Source organism: Lytechinus pictus, chromosome 2 (assembly GCF_037042905.1).
Source record: "Lytechinus pictus isolate F3 Inbred chromosome 2, Lp3.0, whole genome shotgun sequence".
Taxonomy (NCBI): Eukaryota; Metazoa; Echinodermata; class Echinoidea; order Temnopleuroida; family Toxopneustidae; genus Lytechinus; species Lytechinus pictus.
The window spans coordinates 63909388-63932476 of NC_087246.1; the positions used below are offsets into that span (position 1 = coordinate 63909388).

A 23089-nucleotide genomic window follows, 5' to 3' on the forward strand; every position below is an offset into this window, starting at 1 on the left:
TTTGTTTTTAAAAATGTGACACAAAACCAGATATAGTGGAGGTCATGTGATTTGACTCGTGAGAGGAAAAAAAAATATGTGATTACCATTTGACTAAGACTATTTACACAGGCTATTTACACAGGAAAAATATTTAAAAAAAACAAAGGAAAAGAGGAGAAAAAAAAGAAAAGACAAGAAAATAAAAGAAAAGAAAAAAGGAAGAAAAGAAAAGAGAGCAAAATAAAATAAAAGAAAAGACAGGGAAAAAAGAAAACAAAGAAAAAGAGAGAAATAAAAGAGACGATGAAAGAAATAAAAGAAAAGAAAAAGGGAACAAAAGGAAAAAATAGAAAAAAGGAAGAAATTAAAAAGAGGTTATTCCTCCCTTTTTCAAGGGGGAAAAGAAAATAAACTAAAACAAAGTAGTGGCAAGTTGCCAAGCAACCGAAGCTAGAAGAAGAAGAAGGTGACAAACCTCACAAAAGTAGAAATTTACAGGAAGAAAAATAAAAATCACACTTTTCATATGATTCATGCATATTTATCCCCCCCGTTGCGGGGGAGACCCTGTTACTCCTATAACAATCATATCAAAATATCGATCAATATGAATACCACTAATGTAACCACTAGCATCGTCAAAGATCTTCCCCTTGTAGTATCTTTGCCATCGTCAACACTTCTAGCACCATCATCATTGCCCTCTTCATCCCCATCGCAACCATCGTTATCATATTCTACCGATCACCAGCTTAAAAAATTGAATGATTTTACAAACTGCATAAGAGAACAAATGGAAAATTAGAGGGGGGTAATCCCATTCATGTATGTCTATGCATAATTTTAATTATGTACATATTCTAAATCTTGTAGAACAAAACAATTGCTTTTTTATAATAATGATTTCCCATTTTGAAAATTATCGACTGCATGCATGGCAAAACTCGCCCCCCTTCCATGCTTCGATTTGTAGCATTTTCCTGTTTCACTCGATCGCTGATCTCTCTGGGGTAGGTGTATTGAAAAGAGGAAACATTATTAGAAGTATTGAATGCATCTCAATATATATATATATATATATATATATATATATATATATATATATATATATATATATATACGACCTGCGTTGCAAAGTACAAAATGTGACGTCACTTCACTCCCCCTCCTCTCCTTAAATTGTAAGCTGGTTATACATGTTTCGAGCAGCCCGTGTTATGTGAGGACAACTGGCTGCGAAAAATACAGGCGAGACAGAAGTTCCAAAGTGAGTGCACTCTAAACCTTTTACAAAATATTTAAAAAATAATGTATCTTTTTAAATATGTAAATATTCAAATAATTATTTTTTAAATATCTTTTTACCCAACGAACATTCATGTTCCAATTTACCCAATATTGAGTAAACTTTTTTTTTAGTGTGCCTGGCACAAGATTTCATTTTTGTGCTATCAGCGACGCGTCGCTGATAGCACAAAAATGCAGATCTTCGATACTCATTCGATTTACTTTCCCTGCATTTTATTTATTTATTTATTTCAAATATTTAAAGGCATATAGGTAAAAAGTTATTCGTGGTTGTGGCTGTCGGAGTAATGATGATCATCTTCATTAATTGGGAAGTCTTCAGGAGGTTTGTATTCCGTGTTGACGATGCCTAAAAGGAGCTGAACGAAGATGGTGATTTTATCTGAAAAAAAAAAGAATTAAAGACCAACTCGTAATAATGGCATATTATACGACATGGTAGGTTTGGATTTTAATGACAACAACTTGAAAACACGTGATGGGTTTATGAGCTTATACTCCTGAATAAACGCCATCTCGTCGTGATCGTGATAAATTATAAATACAAGTAGACGGGTAAACACATTGAAATTAACATTCTTTATGCCCTTCATAGAACGCCTACTAATTAAGGCATTTGATCACACAGGGACAAATTTTTTGTCCGTATAATCCACACTTTCAAACTTGTAGACTGAAATCTGAAAGTGAGACGGTAAAATTATCTGACCCCTCCCCGACCTCTCTTTCTGATTGATCTTCTGCATTCTTTCCTTCTTTTCTTCCAATTTTTTTCCTATTCTTTTCTTTTTTAATAGTTCTTCACTACATGGAAAATGTTTATAGGGTGTGTGGTCGCCTCGTCCCTTTTTGGTGCCACCCCTAAATGACAGTAACTTGACACCTCATAAATCCCCAATTTAAGAAAAAGGTATGTCATGAACGCAAAGTCAGGAGTATATATGGCTGGAAAGAGTATTTTCTCAAAAATAATTTGATACCATATTTATGGGGTATGTCTTCACGCTTGGAAAATCAGTAGGTATTCTTTGTAGGGAATGAACCCCAGATGCTAATGTCACAACCCTACATGATTTAGTATTTGCAAATCCATTTTCAATGAAATTAGCTAGGGAATGGATACTAAATGTGTTTATTAAACAAATATAATTATTGAAAAAGTGTTTTGAAATGGATTTTGATGCAACCCTTGTAGGATTATAACATCATTGACATCTGGATTCATTCATTGCAGTCATACCTCAATTTGGCGCAAACCAAAATTTACTTTACTGCAAAGAATCTCTGATCATCCAAACGTTAACACATAACGGTATCAAATTATTTGGAAAAACATACTCTTTCAGGCTATATACAATAATTTTGTGTTAATGACATACTTTTCCTTAATTTGGGATATGTGGGTGTCAAGTTTTTCTTGACTCACACGATAATTAGTATCCCGTAATTAGTAACCAACTGGAATAAAATTATTGGAAATGGTTTTTTGACTGATTTGAGTAGGTATGGGTGTCAACATTTACCAAAAAAAAGTTAGGAGGAATACGGGTTGGGGAAAGTGCTTTTTTTCAAGGTCAAAGGTCAATGACCTTTTTAAATATACTGTATCATGGTATCTCCCAGATAAAATATTACAGGTTGGTGATCATGGTGTCAAAATGCACAGATTCTTACAAGAAGATCAAATGAAATAAAATCAAGTACCTACAATGCTCATTTACCCATGAAATTCAAGGTCAAAGCCTTTCAAAGTTCAATGACCTTTTTTTACATTATATACCATATACGGTATCTCTGAGATGAAAAGGTGCAGGTTGGTGATCTTGGTGTCAAAATGCAGAGGTTCTTACAGAAAGATCAAATATAATCAAATCAAGTACCTACAATGCTCATTCACCAATGAAATTCAAGGTCAAAGCCTTTCAAAGCTCAATGACCTTTTTTTTTACATTGTATACCATATACGGTATAATGGTATCTCTGAGATGAAAAGGTGCAGGTTGGTGATCTTGGTGTCAAAATGCAGAGGTTCTTACAGGAAGATCAAATAAAATAGAATGAAGTACCCAGAATGCACATTAAACAATAAAATTCAAGGTCAAAGCCTTTCAAAGGTCAATTACCTTTTTTTACATTATGAATCGTACTGTATAATAGTATCTCTGAGATGAAACGGCACAGGTTGGTCATCGTTGTATCAAAATGCCCAGATTCTTACAGGAAGGTCAAATAAGATAAAGTTAATCACCTAGAATGCATATTAATCCATAAAGTTCAAAGTCAAAGGTCAATAACTTTTTTACATAGGCTATATATCATATAAAGGTATCTCTGAGATAAAACGCTGCATGTTGGTGATTTTGATGTCAAAAAGCAATTTTTGCAAGAAGATAAAAAAGACTCAAAATAATCATACAGAATAATCCAATATCCAAAGTCAAAGGTCAAAAGTTGATAGATATTTATATATCCATGCATGATTCCCCCCAAAAAATAAATTAATCCATTATATTCACATTTTATTTGTAAATAATAGAAAGAAAGATAACTATTTGTAATGAAAACATGGAAGTCTATTAAATAATTTCATTCTGAAATAAGGATAAAAAATGGCCATGGAAAATATATTTAGGAGTTAAAGGTCAATCAACTATGTCAATAACGTCAGGGAATTTAAGTAAATAGGTCGATATAACGTGATTGTGGCATGTAGGTATAGTGATTCTGATGGAAAAAAGACTGACCCGCGTGGAAAAAGAACACAAATTTAATAGTTGAATCCTTGACCAATTATGATGTCAAAATACAAGTCCGAGGTAAAATTGGATCAAATAGCACTTTTTCTTATAATATACTGTAATGGATTGACAAAAGTGTAAAAAAATCATGTGTGATATAATTTGAAATGGTGACAATGGTGAAGTTACCTAAAGTAGTAGCATTTAGATATGCATTTTATAAATCTAAATCAAGGTACTAATTTCTCTGTAGCAATAGGTCACTAACCTCAAATGCTACAATCAATACTATAAAACTATAACTTAATCTGTAAATGGAAAGGATAGGCCTAACTCTTAGGGCAAGCATCATCCGATAACATTTTCATATAGCCAGGGACAATGACGAAGAATTAAAATAAGGCAATCATTAGAGCTGCAGCTAATTTGTCATAGATGAAGTTAAGTGTCTCAACTTCAGCAAAGAGTAATTGAACTCTTGAAAACCTTCTGACATTTTCAAGACTTTTATCTGGCCCATTCAATGAAAGCCTTACGTTCTGTCAAGGGATATCAGACCAGGATCTATATTATGACTGATATGTTGCACAGCTTGATTCTCAAGAACTGGAAGTGGTGCTGTAGCAGGGGCGGATCCAGCTTTTTATAAAGGGGGGGGGGTTGGGGTGGTATGCGAGGGAGCGGAGCGACCGAGTCCAAGCGAGCGGAGCGAGCGAGGGGGGAGGGTGTGGGAGGGGGGTGTCCCCCCTCCCACAGTAGGGACAATTTTTGAAAATCTGTGTGTGAAAATGGCGTTTTCTTGCATTACAAGTTTAAAAAAAAAGATAAGATTAAAAAAAATGGTCCCCGGATTTTTTTTGGGGGGGGGGTTGCAACCCCCCCAACCCCCCCTCTAGATCCGCTTCTGTGTAGGACTTTTGTTAGGTCGATGGATGTGTACTTGTAAGCTATTATCTCCTTTTGAATTTCATTGTTATATGCCTAATTTGTGCATGATAGCAATCAGTTGTTCTGGACCAAAAACATGATCCTTGTACAAACTGATACCTAGTAGAAATAGCATCATGGGTGACGTACGGCAGAGAGCAGATATGAAGTTTTCTCCTGCAACATTAGCATCACAAGAGATTCTGGCAGTTCGCAATGAACTGATGAAAGGTAATGAATAATAATACGGGAATTCACCTTTGTTGAAGTTGATATATATGTAATTTACTACATGTATGACAGAAGCTGCAGATCTAATGATGGCCTTCATTTCATCATCATCATCATCCCTCTGCTGTTTGGAAATGCTCTCAGATGATGCTAGCTGTGACATGAGAGTTAGACCTATCCTATCCATTTTCAAAAGATTAAGCTAATAGTTTATAGTATTTATTATAGCATTGAGTTGAGTGGCCTATCGCTGGAGAGAAAAGACATGACAACCTTGATTTAGATATAATGATGCATTAAATGCTGCTACTTAAAATAAAAATCATTTCAAATTATATACTTCATTTTATTTATTTCTTCAGTGCTTTTGGCAATGCATCGCAGTATATGAAAAAGTGTTATTTGGTTATCAACATTTTTTTACTTAATTTCCACTGATATTTTGGAAAGGGCTCATTGACATCTGACCCCTAAATACATTCTCCATGGCCTTTATTATTTCAGACCGAAATTATGAAACCTCCATGTTTTCATTACAAATTAGCCATGGTTATTTACGTTATTCAGAAATAAAATATGAACACACAAATTTTTTTTTTGTTATTTTTATGTCATATAGATTATATATTTCCTCTGATGTAGGAGTTCAAGGGTGAAAGTTTATTCTTTATACTTATTTTAGTGTTGTTTAATTGTCTTGTACAAGTCTTTGCATTTTGGCACCAAGATCACCAACCTGCGGTGTTTTATCTCAGAGATACCATTATTATTATCTAATATTAAAAAGGACATTGACCTTTGTCCTTGAATTTTATGGGTGAATGTGCATTCTCGATGCTTAATTTTATTTTATCTTCCTGTAAGAATATGCGTGTTTTGACACCAAGAACACCAACCTGCGCCGTTTTATCTTAGAGATACAATTATATAATATGGTATATATACATGTAGTATAAAAGGACATTGACTTTTGGCCTTAGATTTTACGCGTGAATGTGAATTCTAGGTACTTAATTTTATTCTATTTGATCTTCTGGTAAGAATCTGTGCATTTTGACACCATGATCACCAACATGTGCTTTTTCAGCTCAGAGATACCATTATACAGTATGGTATATAATGTAAATAGGTCATTGACCTTTGAAAAGCTTTGACCTTGAATTTTATTGGTGAATGTGCATTCTAGGTACTTAAGTTTATTTTATTTGATCTTCTTGTAAGAATCTGTACATTTTGACACCATGATCACCATCACGTACCTTATCATCTCAGAGATACCATTATACGGTATGGTATATAATGTAAAAAGGTAATTGACCTTTTGAAAGGCTTTGACCTTGAATTTTATAGGTAAATGTGCATTCTAGGTAATTAATTTTATTCTATTTGATATTCTGGTAAGAATTTGTGCATTTTGACACCATTATCACCAACCTGTGCCTTTCCATCTCAGAGATACCATTATACAGTATATACAAAAAGGTCATTGACCTTTGACCTTGAAAAAAAGCACTTTCCCCAACCCGTATTCCTCCTAACTTTTTTTTGGTAAATGTTGACACCCATACCTACTCAAATCAGTCAAAAAACCATTTCCAATAATTTTATTCCAGATTGGCTCTTTTGTGGTCTAATTTAGGGATACTAAATAGACTCATCTGTAGGAGAGTGGGTATTAGAGTGGAACATGACATAACATTACATAACACAATATGACATGACATGACATGACATTACATAACCTAACATAGCATATTGAATGCCTATACAGGCAAGGTCATATTAAAAGAAAATATGACAAAACTGATGAAGATTTATTGTTACCCATAAATGGCAGCTGATATTTGTAATAGATGAAAGGCACGTAGACAATTAATCCAGCCACGATAATCACTGTCGCAACAATGATCTCATTTCCACCATGAGACTCGAAGAATGGCGCAATTATCAAGAAAACAGAGAGAATAGCCATAAAGACTGGTAACGACCAGTGTACCTGCATGGTTTGAAGTGGAAAAAAAAAGATAAACAGATAAATGGACAATTATTATTTTTAAGATCCGGGGAGTGTTTACGAAAGGCATTGTCGGAAGTTTTATCCGACAGTTGCCATGGTAACATTGGTTCTTAGACAATCCAAATCAAGGAAAGTTGTCAGATCTGACAGCTTGTCGGATGACAAATCAATGTTGATGAAACGCTACCCTTAATACCGGTGGGGGACGTGCGATTGGGTACAGTATGGGGGGGGTACACACAATTACCACCATGTGATTAGAGGTGTACGTTGGTGCCCCCCCCCCCCCCCCCCATTTGGAATGCAACTGCGATCATTTTTGGAACAATTTATTTTTATTGAAAACCTTTTCGGCAGGGAATACATCCTATATCTTTAGTTTCCTGGTGAAAAAAAAAATAACAAACATTCTGTGCCATCCCTTTTAAGTCCTAATCCAACAGAAAAATCCCGGATCCGCTCCTAAAAATGATGATTTGTACGTACAGGTAAATGATTAGCGAAATCATGATGAAGGGGGTGGGGCGTTCTGGAAATAATCCTTGAAAAGTTTGGTTTGATGCAACTTAAAATAAGCACAGAAGTTGAAACCAGAAAACGCATTCACCGTAAAAAAATATATATATGTTCTGGGAAGTAACCTTGACAGGAAGTTTATGGTTTGGTATATGGAATACCTTAAGATAAGTATTGAGATAAGAAAAGGAAACGCATTCACTGTTCAAAAATGGAGACGCGTTCTTAACCCTTTTAAGGGCGATTGAGGTTTAGTTTGATGTACCTTAAGATAAGTATTGAGTTGAAAAAGATGAACGCAATCACTATTCCAAAAGGTAAACGTGTTCAGGAAATACTTACCCTGGTTGCTTGCTCACAGGCATTCGTGCTTTCTTAGCAGTCAGGTAAAAAACCTCGGTATGAGAAAGGACGATTGATGTCTGGAACCTTAAGATGAGTATTTAGACGAGCACGAAGAACGCATTCTTTATTAACAAGGGAAATGTATTCTTGAAACTAACCTTTATAGGGCGATTGTGGTCTGGTTTGAGGTACCTTAAGATAAGTATTGAGATGAAAATAAGGAAATGTATTCTGATTCACTATTCAAAAAGGGAAACCCGATCTTAAACACTAACCTTGAAAGGACGATTGAGGTCTGGTTTTGTGTATCGTAAGATAAGGACAGCGATAGATATAAAGAAGTATGATAGCCAGATAGCGAAGCTGAAAAACTCAATTAAATGTTCTAAGCTGATCGGAAGGAGAAGAGTGATGATTGAGATAAGGCCCTGGAGGAAGAAAAAAAATAATTGTAAATTCAGAACATAGTTTTTACATTAAAGACGTGACCAAGGTCGCTCAGAAATTTTGCGAAGGGGGGGGGGGTAGATATCAGTGCATGGGGGCACTTTGTGAGCGTTCGTTTATACATCGTTTATACGATGTTGTTACTTCGGATGTTATATTGTTTGTGTATTATGCTCATAATTATGTCAAATAGATCAAATATAGTCAATAACCATGATAACAAAAGGTTGTTTGCATGAACTTGTGTTCGATATCGATTTTTTTTTACTTGGGTTATTTTTTCTTGGTCTTAGTTTTCAACGCGGCAAAGTGTACTTGTAACTGTCTAAAAAAGGGGGGGTTCTTCAGCAAAAAAAATGCAGGCCCACATTATGTGAAATGCGAAAATAGGGGTATTTCTTAAGGTAAATTACTAGTATAGCTGTTTTGTACAAAGCAAGGGTAATCTATGGCCTTTCACCAAAACCAACAAATAAATGTGAGACTGAACTTTGAGACTCAGATTGGTGGCGGTACAATCATGGTCACACTAAAAATTACAGGAATCATCATTTAACAATATCAAATGTTCCTGTTTGCACTTATGTAAAAATCGCTTCAAATATTTTGATGACCTTGATCCCGAAGGCTAAATTTGATTTTGAATGGGCAATATCTGACATAGTCATGCCACCATCAATATTACAGTCATCGTTGCTACGTGCTGAAAGATATCAATTATTCAAAATGGCTTAATGAACGGGTCAGGGATTAGGCCTAGGTGTAGCTAAAATTTAGTCATTTCGTAATAATCATTTTCTAGTCGGTAGTCGATTCTGAGTATATAAAATAAAGATATGTGATATGCGACAATAGCTGAATCCATTATCATTATTCTAGTCATGTTTTAAAACTTTTTTGATTCTCAGAGTGTAGTTGCAATAAAAACAGGGGACGTTTCATAAAAAGACTTTTTATAATTAATGCAAAATTCAAGCTTTTAACTTTTATTGATTTTTTTTTCATTATAACACGTTTTATGAAACGGACCTTAGTCCATTACCTCTACAAAATGAACAACAACGTTTTTAATGTAAATAATAAATCACAAATCATCTATGAGGGTAAACGACCCCCCCCCCGAACGATACTTTTCAAGTATAAAGGATGGGCAACAAATTTCTGACAACCAAATAATAAGTCACAAAATTTTTACCAGAACCTACACGAACCCCCCCCCCCCCCCCCACTCCACCGGTGCGATAGTATACTGGACAGATAGATCCTAGTCAGTGAAAATTGCAATATCAAATATTTTCAAACGGGTTTCAAACTTACCATGAGGAATAGAGCAAAGTTAGGTGACATGGTATCAGGGTTTACCATGCCTACAATCTGAGGCATGTGACCTTCTCGACCAAGAGCAACAGCCATTCTGATAAAATTATTAAGAAAAGACAACTGAAAAACATTAGAATCATAATCACTTTACAAATGAAATCAAATGAAACAATTGCTGGAGGTATCTCATATATACTGTACAAGCGTAATAGATGTGATGTAAGTACTTCAATGGGTGTTCGATTCAGGAATGTTTTTTTACCATGCATAACTTTAAGTGTACTTTCCACGAGTCTCAAATGTTTTCAAGATATTCAAAACTTGAACCCAGTAGCTTCATTTCCCCATCTTTTCAAGACATTGATATGGTAGTTTTATTTGTCAATCAGGCATCACATAAAATGAATGATAATCGAATATAGATGGCGCTATTGAAATATTGCGAAATTAATCCTTAACGATTAGCATGATTAGGGGGTAAATAATTTGGCAACTACTAATTTTTGCGATTGTTAAACTGATTAAAGAAAAAGAGTAGTCTGGGTTCGGTCTTACAAAGAGTTGTGATTGATCCAATCAACCTCAACTATATGGAAATGCATCATTGTCATAATTTTTCTTACCAGAAATTTTTTAAGCAAAAAGAAGAACACTGAATTTTCAAGAAAACGATGAATGTATGATTATACATCATCTAGGAAATATTTTCAACAAACATGCATTTTAGATGTTGACGTTGCTAGCTTTCCGAAGTCGATCCGATCTATCATAACTCTTTGTAAGACGGGGTCTATATTAAAGATTTTTAATACATAAAACTGGAGGAAATAATCACACTATTGACTGCCTAGAATGGTGCACATGATTATTTATGGCACTTATCAACTTTAGTAGTTGCATTGGATGGTTTTCTTTACAAAAGATATCAGCCAAACAATAATGAGATTCATTGTATTCAGTCTTACATTTGGATATCTCCTCGCTCACACACCTTCTCTCAAACGAAATAATGACCATAAGAATTATTAAGATAAACTCACCTAGAATATGTATAACAAAGACCATTAGCTGATCCAAATGCAGCACAGCACACAAGAAATGGTAGAGACCCTTGTAAAATACCTTTCCCATACAGTGTGAATGATGAGAAGGTCTGAGGACAAGGAAATTTAAACAAACAACTTAAGATTGTTAGTCTTCATGGAAACAGTAATTCCCTTAGGAAGAGTGGCGTAACTACGGGGGGGGGGGGGCATGGGGGCACGTGCCCCCCCCCCCCCCCTCCATCGGCTGGCCCAAAAAAAAACGGGGAAAAGGAGAACAAGATCGAGGGAGACAGGAAAAGAAACGTATAGCAGGAAAGAAGAAATTATTGTTCAGTATAATTATACTTATGTTATATTACGTAAGAAACATTTTTCATAACTTTATGAAACATAATTTGCTCAGGGCCTATGTCTTCAATGTTCATGGTGCTCGCATTGTCTGTTTAACGAGATATATAATCATGTTGTACTAAAACCTCCCGTTTTTAATTCCTATATACCAAATATATTTTCTCGCACTGCGAGTTATTATTGTTTTATGTAGTGATATATGCTTCTTAATATAAAACATTTCCTGTCCGTGCTTACGTTTGCATTAGTGGATTGGTGATATATGTCTGCTTTTCATGAATTCCTAAAATCAGTCCTTAAAATGTCCTTTTTTCAGGGGCGGATCCAGCATCCGCCAATAGGGGGGCCCGAATTTTTTTTTCACCCATATTTTCCCGATCGGCCGCTCAAAGTTGATTTTTGTTTGTTTCTTTGAAAGGGTTGTCCCAGTGGCGTAATGAGCCAGCAATTTTGAGGGGGCTCGATTTGGCGTATCGCATACAATTAATAAAAAGTTGCGAGCGAGCGAAGCAAGCGTGCAAAAATTTTGTCATTTTTATTACAAAAATCCAAGTTCGTGATAGATTTTGACATAATATGTGGAAAATAATATTATATTTCACCCTTATCCCTTTCCTTTCCTTTTCTCTTTTCTTTTCTTAGTCATGAACCATTTTATTATTATTTTTTTTTTTTTTGGGGGGGGGCAAAACGCCCATGTCCTACCAGTCATTTCTTAGCTTTATTCTTATAACCAACAAAAATGTGTAATCTCATACGCCCTATTTAAATGAAGAAGATGCGTATGTATAGATAATTACTGCGAGCGCGAAGCACGAGCAGATATTTTTAATATGCGTTCTGGCCTTGTCGAAGAGGGGCCTCTTAAGGATGTTTTACAGTTAGCCTTTAAGACGATACATATTTCAACGGCAGTTTATAATCACTCGCGTCGCGTTCTGGTTCGTAATCACTCGCGTTTTGAATTTTTTGCGATTTTTTTTATTTCGGTGCGATTTTTTTTTAACGGTGTCTTCAATGGGACAGACATGCAGGGAAATTTGAGTTTCGTTTTAAGCCGGCAATTAAGTGCCTTAAAATAAAACGTACTCGACTACTGTTCTAAGTACCAAGAATAGAAAACAAGCTTGATCCGCCCCAGACAGCTGGCAGCAGTCTGTTTCGAGGAGTTCTTTTCAAACATTTTAATTTTTTTTTTTAATTTCTCTGTATTAGGTGATTGTACAACTCATCCCCCATCTGTATGCTTTGTACTGTTTCTAGTGGAAAGTCCCCCAAAGTACATGTATTTCATACCTTGAATTTAATGTAACTTGCCTGAATGCGATAAGCTTTGTTATTAACGTGTGTGCTCTCAGATTTTAACAAAAGTTATAAGATATTAAAAAAAAATGTTTTCAAGAAATCATTAAATTTCTCTAATGATGAATATCTAGTCTTGTTTATCCATTGCAATGTTCATATGTGTGATATGATAGGTGGTTTACTTTTGCCAGTAACTACTTGCAGTAGGCTGGATACATAAACATAAATAAAACACTGTGATCAACAACAAATATACACTTGTAAATACATTACAATACAAATTACAATACAGTGTAGATTTCTTGTCCTTGATAACCCCCAAATTTTTTCATATTTTTCACCCTGCAACGTCCTGCAAGATTAATGAAAATCCATTTTACCATTTTTAAATTTTGTTCAGTGCACCATCATTATATATAAAAAAAATAATAATTTTGTTGGTCCCTCGGACTTCTTTATAACCAGAGTGCACTTTACTCCCCCTCCTACTTCTCTTTCTTCTCAGTCTTCTTTTTATTCCCATTATTATGTCATCTTATTCTTCTCCCTGTTCTTCTACTTCTCAATTTCTTCCCTTTCTCCTTATTGTTCATCTCCCTTCTCACTTCTTCCTTCTCTCTTCTCAGTCTTCCCCTTATTTTATTTTATCTTCTCTTTCTCTTCTTCTACATCCTCCCCTCAATTGTCTCTTTTTAGTTTCATTTTTACCCCCTTATGTCCTCCATCTTCTTTTTTCTTCTTCTACTTCTCCTCCTCCTTCCTTCTTGCTTTTCTTCTTCAGCACTTTTTTCCTCCCTGATTTTTACGTTAGTGTAGAATAATTCACAAAGAAAGGGAGAAGCAAATAAATAGTGATATTATGAAATTGTAGCACCTCACTATGCTTTATAAAGAATACCACAGACTTCAGGAAAATCCTCCAAAGGCAAAGCTAAATCGAAAGTAGCCTTTCCTCCTTTTTCTTCTTTATTCCTTTTCTCCTTTCTTTCTCCTTTTTTCCTTGCTTCTTTCTTTCTGTCTGTCTTTTTTTTTCTTTCTCTTTTCTCCCTCTTTCCCTTCCTTTCTCCCCCCCTCTCTCTTTTTTTAGGGGGAGCCCCCCCCCCCGCTTCCGCCGCCTATGGCTCTAAGATTTAAGATGTGGAATGTGATTATGTTAAAACAGTAGTCAAAATTTGCTTGTTATCTTAAAACAGTGGTCGAGAACGTTTTATTTAAGGCACTTACCAGCTTAAAATAAAACGAAACTCGAATTTCAATTTCATTTTATTTTTCCAGTACGTTTGTCCCATTGAAGACACCGTTAGAAAAAAAATCGCACCGAAAAAAAAAAATCGCCAAAAATAAAAAACGCGTGTGATTACCAACCCGACGCGAGTGATTACGAACGCGAGTGAATATAATAAGCCATTTCAACGAAGAAATAATGCGAGCGCGAAGCGCGAGCTGAAAATTTTTGACATTCCGACCTAAAAAATTGGCGTTCTCTGCAATTTTTGTAATCATGAAAGGTATAGGTATCTAACTAAACAGTTGATGCGAGCGCGAAGCGCGAGAGAAATAAAAACAGATTTCAGACCTAAAAACGGGACACTCTATTCATGTTTTGTAAATTATGAAAAAGGATGGGTATAATTTTGTATCCTACATTAATAATGCGAGCGCAAAGCGCGAGCAGAACATTTTTGATATTCTGATCTGAAACTGGATAATTTTAGCGCATTTCGAATAAAGATCAAGCTGCGTATTTCAATAAACATGCGTGCGCGTGTTTAAGAGTTAGACAGAATCTGAATATATCACATAGGTTATGTAGATTCGAATCAGTGATAGGTCAATACACCATCACGTGACCATAACTGCGAGGATCGCATTTGTTATATTTTAGGTTTTGACGTCACCTCAGGGAATATACTGCGTTGTATTGTCAATTGCGGCGTTATATTCACTAAGGTGACGTCACTCGCTGCATACAAGTTGCGTAACAAGGTAGTTTATTTGATGTACGCGCTAATGTAAACGCGTCGATTGCATGAAGTACGCGCTTGATGTATTTTCACAAAAAAATCTATTATGACGTAGATGGATTAGAGCTGTAGCAAGAATTTCGGGTTTGAGCCAGATGATGAATGCAATTTCTGATGGCGAATCCACATAGACTATATAATATAACAGATATTGCCTGGTCTATCGTTTTAATAAATAACATTTCAACTCCCCTCCGAAGCTATATTTTCCCCTCGGGATAATATTTTCCCTCAGCGCTGCGCACTTCGGGCAAAATATAATCCCTTGGGAAAAATATAACTCCGTCAGGGAGAGGAAATGTTATATTCAAACTCTAGGTAGGCAATATCTGTATAATATTTCATTTTTTATCATGAAAACCAATAATGCAAGCGCGTATATAGTGCGAGCTGAAAATATTTGATATTCCGATATGAAAAGGGTCAATTTAAGCACTCTTTAAAGCACTGTGTAGGGAAATTGTGAGGTGGATGTGAATAGCACTCAATAAATAATGCGAGCGCGAAGCGCGAGCTGATATTTTATTATCATTTTGACCTAGAATCGGGACATTCTAGGCCTAAGGACATTTTGTCATCATATGAAAATGATGAGTATCCGCGCTCGCATTGTTTGTTTAGCGAGACAGGTACGTATCATGATTACGAAAATTTGCTTATAATGTCCCTTTTTAGGTCTGAATATCTAAAATTTTCAGCTCGCGCTTCGCGCTTGCATTATTTGATCAGTGACATACATATCCTTTTATGGCACTGTCCTTAAAATTTATCTATTAGGTCAGTATACCTGGCACTCAAATATTTGCTGGTGCCCCCCCCCCCCCAATGCCGTGACCGCCACTGCTTAGGAATAATAACAATAAATGAGTAATATACCTATACAACGAGATAATGATGACATATTGAAATCATGCCAAACTCATACGAACAATAAAATTACACATTTTTTTATTGTAATGAATACTTGTTTAAGCCAAATACAAAATTTAAAATTGAAATTGCAGCTATATCAGATAAAGGGCATTTTTATAAAAATTCCATGAAAAAAAAACTGTTTAATGAAGTAACATTGTCCTTTTTTCTATGAAATTTATACTTAATTTGATTCCTAAAGTATTGTATTCTATTTTCACAGATGTGAAATGACTGAATTTTAATTTCAATTCGGAAAAAGGGCAAATATTTCTTTTCCAGTGTTCAAAATGGTCAAACGTGGTTTGATCTTCACGAAATATTTATCACGATGAATTATTTTGACATTACAAGGGAAATATTTTTATTTTTTATTACAAATTATAAAGAAAGATTAACTATTAAAAAGAAAATGATTACAGAGAGTGTTAGTCATCATTCCAAAGTGTGTGTGATGGAATAAACGATGTCTTACCGTGGCGATTGCTTCGTCCATAAGGACTTGTTGCGGACTTAATACGGTGTAATAAGAAATATTAACCAATACGTAGAGAACTGTTATTGTCGGCAAGGCAATCATTATGGCTCTTGGTAAAGTTCTGTTAGATTAGAAATATCATATTAATGTATATTGAAAAAATACATACATGTATGTCAACATTTTCTTTTATGATTAAGTTTTCCATGTATTTTATATATGACTCAAAACAATACTACTATCATAATCATTACGCTATCATTATGTTTATTGTTATGAAATGCTTAAAAATGATTATACTTTTAAATACTTTGTTATTGAAATGTGGATATAAAATCAAAACCAAATCAAATGTTTATGTATGATATTTTGTATATATTTGTCACGTATTTATAATTATGACCGATGACTCTGTTTTTATATTCTTGCACTCAAACTAATGTTGGTGATCGCTTGTTTTAATAAGTAATAGTAAGTTAAGTTAAGTTGCCAAGCTATAATCTTATCGTTCTTAAACTAATAAGATATCATTTACTTACTTAGCAGGGTCTTTCATTTCTTCCATGGTGTAAGTTAAAGAGTTCCTGTAAAAAAAAAAGAAGGAAAATATAATGACATACTACTAAATCATTTTACCCAGTGCATGCTTTTTTTTTCTCCCCTCAAGATTGTTTTTTTTTTCAGTTAAGTTATGATACAACGATTAATATAGCTCTGAGTAAGGAAGATAATGGTCCGATGACCTTGTATATACTTGTATAGTTTATTTTTATACAAACTATCAAAGCTATCAAAGGTCAATTATTTCAACCCATCGTCAGGTAATTTGAAAACAAATATGTTATCAGAATGGGTTATCACTGAGAATATCAAGATGTAAATTATTCATACGTGAAGTGTCAGTTGGGTTTTCTGTTTATGGTGTCGTAATGACTACTTACAGTAATTGATTTTGAAGCTGACCTTTGCCTTATTGTGCTATTCATTTAATGAATTAATATAAATGTCATTATGATGATAAACCAAGGAAATATGGGGATAAGAATTTAATATAATTCCTCAAAATACGAAGGTTGGCAATCCCATACCCAAACCAAGGTTATTCAGACTTCATGAACAGGAATTTTATTACATACGTCAATGATTTTTTTAAACAAGCGCGCACAAGTCATAGTTACCAAGAATGCGTATAGCATTTTCATGATTGTATACGATAAAAGAGCATTGTTTATTAAATGTCTTGCTCACGGGCATAAGTACCGTGGCCGGGATTGAACCCCGAACCGTCTTTGTACATGTCAGGCGCCTTAGACCACTCGGTCACTGCATGGATATTTTCCTTATTCGATAATGATGGCAAACAACATATACATTTACCAAATATTAAATTGAAATTCATTGCAAGCTAATACTATGTTGGTCGTCTCATTTCATAAATTAATGCTGCACTCATCAATTTTCAACTATCCACTGCATGATAAATACGATTTGTGCTCATTGGATGACTATACAAATCGTACTCTTTTAGAATGTGGTATAAGTTAACTTAATCAATCCAGAGTATTAATTATGTATGGAATCTACACGAAAGCAAGCTTAGAATTCTTGTTGGCCCAAAGTAAATCGATTGTGATTAAAAAAGATAACAGATATAGACCTTAATATTGACCAGCCAATAAAATAAAACAAGAAAGAGAGGAGATTGACAAATTCTATGGGACGAAAAATAAATAAAATAAATTGGAATTTCCCTCGATTTGCGATTTTCAATTATGATATATGAGAGCAACAAAAAATGGCAATTACAAGTGAACCTACCATCCTTCATAAGCAAACATTCCTTGATAAAAGGCCATCCCGAAAGCAAAAGCATTCTTATTTGTCCCCTCAAATGACGTATTCACATCCAAGTAATCAGTGTACCCTGAAATGAATAAAAATAAAAGGACAGCGGTCCGTTCATTTAGCAATTGCGATGTGAATATATTTTATTTTAGTAGAGAAAACGAATCCATAACTAATGTAAACAGATCCATAACGGAAGTTATACGAGCACTGTGGAGCACACGAATAATGTTTATGAAAATCTCGATCCAGTATGATGAATGTACGTATCACATGATTACGAAAAAAGCAACTTAATAGTGAGTTAAACAAAATACACTCACATTCGGGCATGTGATGGTGGTGATGATGATGATGACGACATAGGCCTATGAAAACGCTGCGAATATCCCACGGGTATCGTCTTTGAACCTATAGTTAGTAAACATTCATTTGTGATACTCCCCCTCAACGAATTAACGAACCATTAGCAGAGGCAAAACGATCCCCTAACGAATGTATACGAACCCATTGCGATGTTGATCATGCCGTTGATGATGATGAGCAAGAGCGTAACGACCTTGATGCTGGTGAATACTACTTGAAGTTTTGATATGAGCTTCAATCCAGAACCATGCACTAGCATCATGAAAACTGCAGAAGAGAAGTTAATGGAGGCCACTTCAAAATAACAGAATTATGAAATCATTGTAGCGTTGATACCCACGTGCAGTCATGCAGGAGAAATCTATAAAATGAAGCTTGTATTTTTGTGAAAGCCCGCTGAAATTATAGGATCGGACAATAATTTAACTGATAATGTTTACTGATGAAGATTCGACTGACCGGTGGCGACACCAAGGAGGGCATGGGGCATTTGCCCCCACCCCCCAGAAATTTAGAAATATTAAAAAATGTAGAGAAATCATTTTGTAATAGAATTTAGGCCTATATGCTATTAAAGGCATCATGTTCAAGCCTTAAGTAATTCAAAATACAATCTTTCCCTCATTGGAAATTGACAAACCAATGCCCCCCTAACACATTTTCTTTCGCCGTCCAGCTGTCCTCCCCCGAAAACAAAACTGTATATACTTACTAATGAATGTAGCTGCATGTAGTTTTACCATCCTTTCATCCCGATAACACATGTCATCGAAGTATGGATAGATGATATATTCACCCAACACTATACTAACGATGGCTAACGTCATAGGTCGGACAACCAGCACGGCACCCCACCCATGCAGGAAGGCTAATACATCGCCGTAGGTCTCCTGGAGATAAGTGTGGTCCCCGCCGGACTTGGGGAACATCAAAGCAAGCTCTGTGAAAATAAGGGCACCTAACCAAAAAAGAAAGAAGCAATTATAACATTAGAAGAAAGATGATTAATACCAGTATCTTAAATAAAAAAACAAACAAACAAATTAGGGGTCAGGTATGACTGATAGAGCAAAAGTTCTAAAAAAGATGCGAGCTAAGCGAGCGAACAACATTTTGACCATAATATTCAGAACAAATAATAACGCTTCACTCTTTCCCTTTCCTTTTTTTTTTCTAGTTTTCCTTGTTTGTGTAACATCGGGGGGGGGGGCATGCCTCTCCAGCACCTCCCATCTGTAAGCCAGTGATTGAGACATACAATTTGGAATCAGAATTCAGAATTTACAGTTTCTTTCGGTATCTTTTGATGTATGGTACGTACTGAACATCACATTGAATAAAATGGGTTCCTTCAACATCAGCCTCAAATATGGATCAATTGTCTGAAGGATGTCACATTATTGTTCTTAAAATAGTCAGTAATTGATTACATTCTAATCTCTGAGGAGCAAAATTATCAGTTAGGTTCGCTTGACCTAGCAATACGATAATGGAACGAAGAAATTATTATATAGGTAATATATTATATAGGTAAACTTTAAAATTACATTCACATCATAGGCATACTTGGATTTTTACACCGTGCAGGTATAGGAGATTGAAGGTTACTAATTCTCATCAGGTATTGAACAAAAAATGTTTGTCAAATCGATCGTATATACACTCGGCAAAAAAAGTTTTTGGACACTTATAAAAGTTAAAATATTCAATATAGATATTTGATTAAAGGCAAATTATTGTATGTCAACATGACCAGACAATATTCCTCTTCCAGTATGACATGACATTTTCATGTGAACAGTCATGCATGGGTGGTTAAATGCTTTAAACAATAGCAATGTCAGTAAAAGAAAATTGCAAGAAATGATCAGTCAGTGCATGGCTGGTTACAGGCATTAAACAATAGCAATGTCAGTAAAAGAAAATTGCAAGAAAACGATCAGTTATTCTTTCAGTTGTGAAAGTTTGTGTGGCATAAATATCCATTAAACGATAAAAGCAAACTTTAAGTCAAATACCACTCTAAAAGTGAAGAGAAAGTTATCCACCTTGGATGCATCACTATTCCACTGGAATTTTAAGTCAAAGTTAGTCGATGAAAAAAATGTCAAATTTTAGTATCTTGGCATAAGCAAAAGAAAATTATCCTTATCCTCCTATCATCTGCAGGGGTGGTGGCCCTAGGTCGACCACTCCAAGGGCGGTCTCTAACTTCATCAGTAGCCAAATACTGCTGGTTCAAATTTGAAATAGTTGTTGGTGAAACTTGGAAATATCGAGCCACTTGTCTAAATGACTGCCAAGACTGCAACATTCCTATTGCTCTTGTACGCTCTTGGTTGGAAAGCTTCATCTTGAAAGTGAATGTCCAAATGATCCATCTCATTATGCATCTCATGATGCATCCCTAAACATTCAATTCAAATGATAACTACCTGTTGAAATTGTTGAATGTATGCCTACAGGATGGCCATGATCATTAGCATTTGAATGGTCCGTTTCTTGCAATTTTCTTTTACTGACATTGCTATTGCTTAAAGCATTTAACCACCCATGCATGACTGTTCACATGAAAATGTCATGTCATACTGGAAGAGGAATATTGTCTGGTCATGTTGACATACAATAATTTGCCTTTAATCAAATATCTATATGGAATATTTTAACTTTTATAAGTGTCCAAGGACTTTTTTTGCCGAGTGTACATCGAAACATTTATTCACATTATCATTATCACGGAATCACTATCGTCCTTATTTTTTGCAATCACTTCGTTTAAACGTGTTAATAATCATCTTTTTTTTTTCTTCAGAAAGTAAATTAGAACATCTGTCTAATCTACAAAGTCAAACTATGAATGCTCTTTATCTTTTTCTTAGATACCATTAGATTGAAAAATTAAGATGATGAAGCGATCGAGCGTCATGTGCGCGGATTGAAATTGGTTGGCTTACCTATCATAGCAATGAGACCACAGAGGAACCATACTAAGAGACTAGCGCCAAAGCTTCCGGTGTAGCTCAGGACACCTCGGGGTGCCACAAAGATTCCCGTACCGATCATTATACCAATGAGAAGGGATACAGTGCTACCAAGTCCCAATCTCCTAGACAACGTTACTTGGCCACTGTGCTTCCTCCTTAATTTGCCCGATATTACACTGAGAATCGTACCAGTCCGATGACGGTTCTTGGTGTCTCCGACCTCCATCTTCCTACCAGCTTTGCGAGACCAATAGACCTCAATAGATTTCAGACTTCAATAGACCTGATTGACTGGTCTCACTTCGGAATATTTGGATTTCACAAGGAGTTGCTACCGTTACAGGATTAATAATTCACACTCCGTACGATAAGATGTGATTTTCTGATTGAAGCATTGTGTATACAAAGCAAGGTATACGCGAACTATCAGCACCTATCACTACCAGTCAATGTTTATGAAGTGAGTGAATATCTTGAAGGTAGACCTTGTCCTTGCCGTCTTAGCCTATCCAGTCACCGTGTCCTATCTCGTTTGATATATTCCCCATATGCATGAATTTAGAATTTTCTTTTGGCAAAGATCAATGTCAGTCATTGATTCTACTGGTCATGACAAATGCTGCCACCTCTGGGGCCCTTGCAAAGACTTATCCTCACTCATGAAAGTATGGACTCATGCTTGCTTCCAACAAGACCCCCCGCTATTAACTAAAATCAACTACACATTTGATGATAATTAATCATTTGAATTTTCCCTTATCATATTCACATATGTATTTATGAATATGAATAATTATACATTGTTATACATCAGTGGATACTAAGTGAAAAATTACTCATGAACTGTTATAATAAATTCATAATTATATCATCAGTTATTAGTGAGTCCGTTAGATATCGTGCTTGAATATATAGGCTTTAGAGATAACGAGATAAATTTTTATCATCGCTGTTAACGTTGGCTATAAATAAAATTAACAATTATAGATCAAAATGCAGGGTCTTTATATTCTTGTCCTTAATAAACTATCTACGAATATTTACATACCTAAAAATTGAATTTCTCTGAAATATAAACAAATAGATAACAGAGAAGATACGTGTATATTATCATGGTATTTATGTAGAATGCAATAATAAAAAGAATAGTTGGGCTTAATAATGGGACCACTTGCAGGCAATAATAGTGAAGTTGCGATGGGTATCGTGAAAGGTCTTTAACTCAAATCTATCTTCTTCCAGTCATGATGGTGTTTATACAAATCGGGCCTTTAATTCATGTTATTATCTTCACTTTTATCAACCTCTCTGATCGACTCATATTATTATGTCGTTATACAGTGGAGTATTTGCCCGAGTATTTGCCAAATGAAAACGTGTGCGCGAGTTCCAATCTTTTAATAGTATTTATGTATTCAAACAATAACACTGCAATATCGATCGTATACATACATCGAATCATTTATCACATACATCATTATCACATAATCAATACTTTCCTTATTTTTTTTGCAATCACTTTAAACATGTTGAATAGTAACCTTTTTTTTTTGAGAAAGTGAATTAGAACATCTGTCTAATCTTCTAAGTCAAACTATGAATGCCCTTTTCCCCGGGGCGGGAGGGGGGAGGGGGGCATTTACATTGACAAGTAGATACCATGCGCGACCCCCAAAACACGTAAAAGGATGTCTTTTTCAAGATAGGGCACGTTACGTAGGTAACGTTCTAAGGGTGTCAAAAACACTAAAATAATGAAAAAATTGTATCTATTTCGCTAGGAAAGCTACGTGTTTAGGGTCAAATTTGCGAGGGTGTAAAAAATTAAGACTAAATGTTTTTAAAAGGATGTACTTTTGCCCCAAGAGTCAATACTACGTGTTTAGAGTACGATTTACGCGAGATGTGGGAGGTGGGGCTGTACTAAACCCAATGATGTAGGTGAAG

General features: G+C 35.1%; 1 protein-coding gene across 1 annotated transcript; it reads right to left on the minus strand.

The window, feature by feature from the left end:
* Window positions 1-1098: 1098 nt before the first annotated feature.
* On the minus strand, window positions 1099-21368 carry LOC129268916 (b(0,+)-type amino acid transporter 1-like). Its single transcript, XM_064095715.1, has 11 exons — window positions 21113-21368; window positions 18871-19116; window positions 18300-18425; window positions 17766-17871; window positions 16487-16531; window positions 15945-16068; window positions 10872-10984; window positions 9829-9925; window positions 8340-8492; window positions 7011-7182; window positions 1099-1672 (listed from the first exon to the last, which is right to left on the minus strand). Exons 1-11 carry the CDS (start codon window positions 21366-21368, stop codon window positions 1551-1553), a joined length of 1560 nt encoding a protein of 519 aa, XP_063951785.1. The 3' UTR covers window positions 1099-1550.
* Window positions 21369-23089: the final 1721 nt, after the last annotated feature.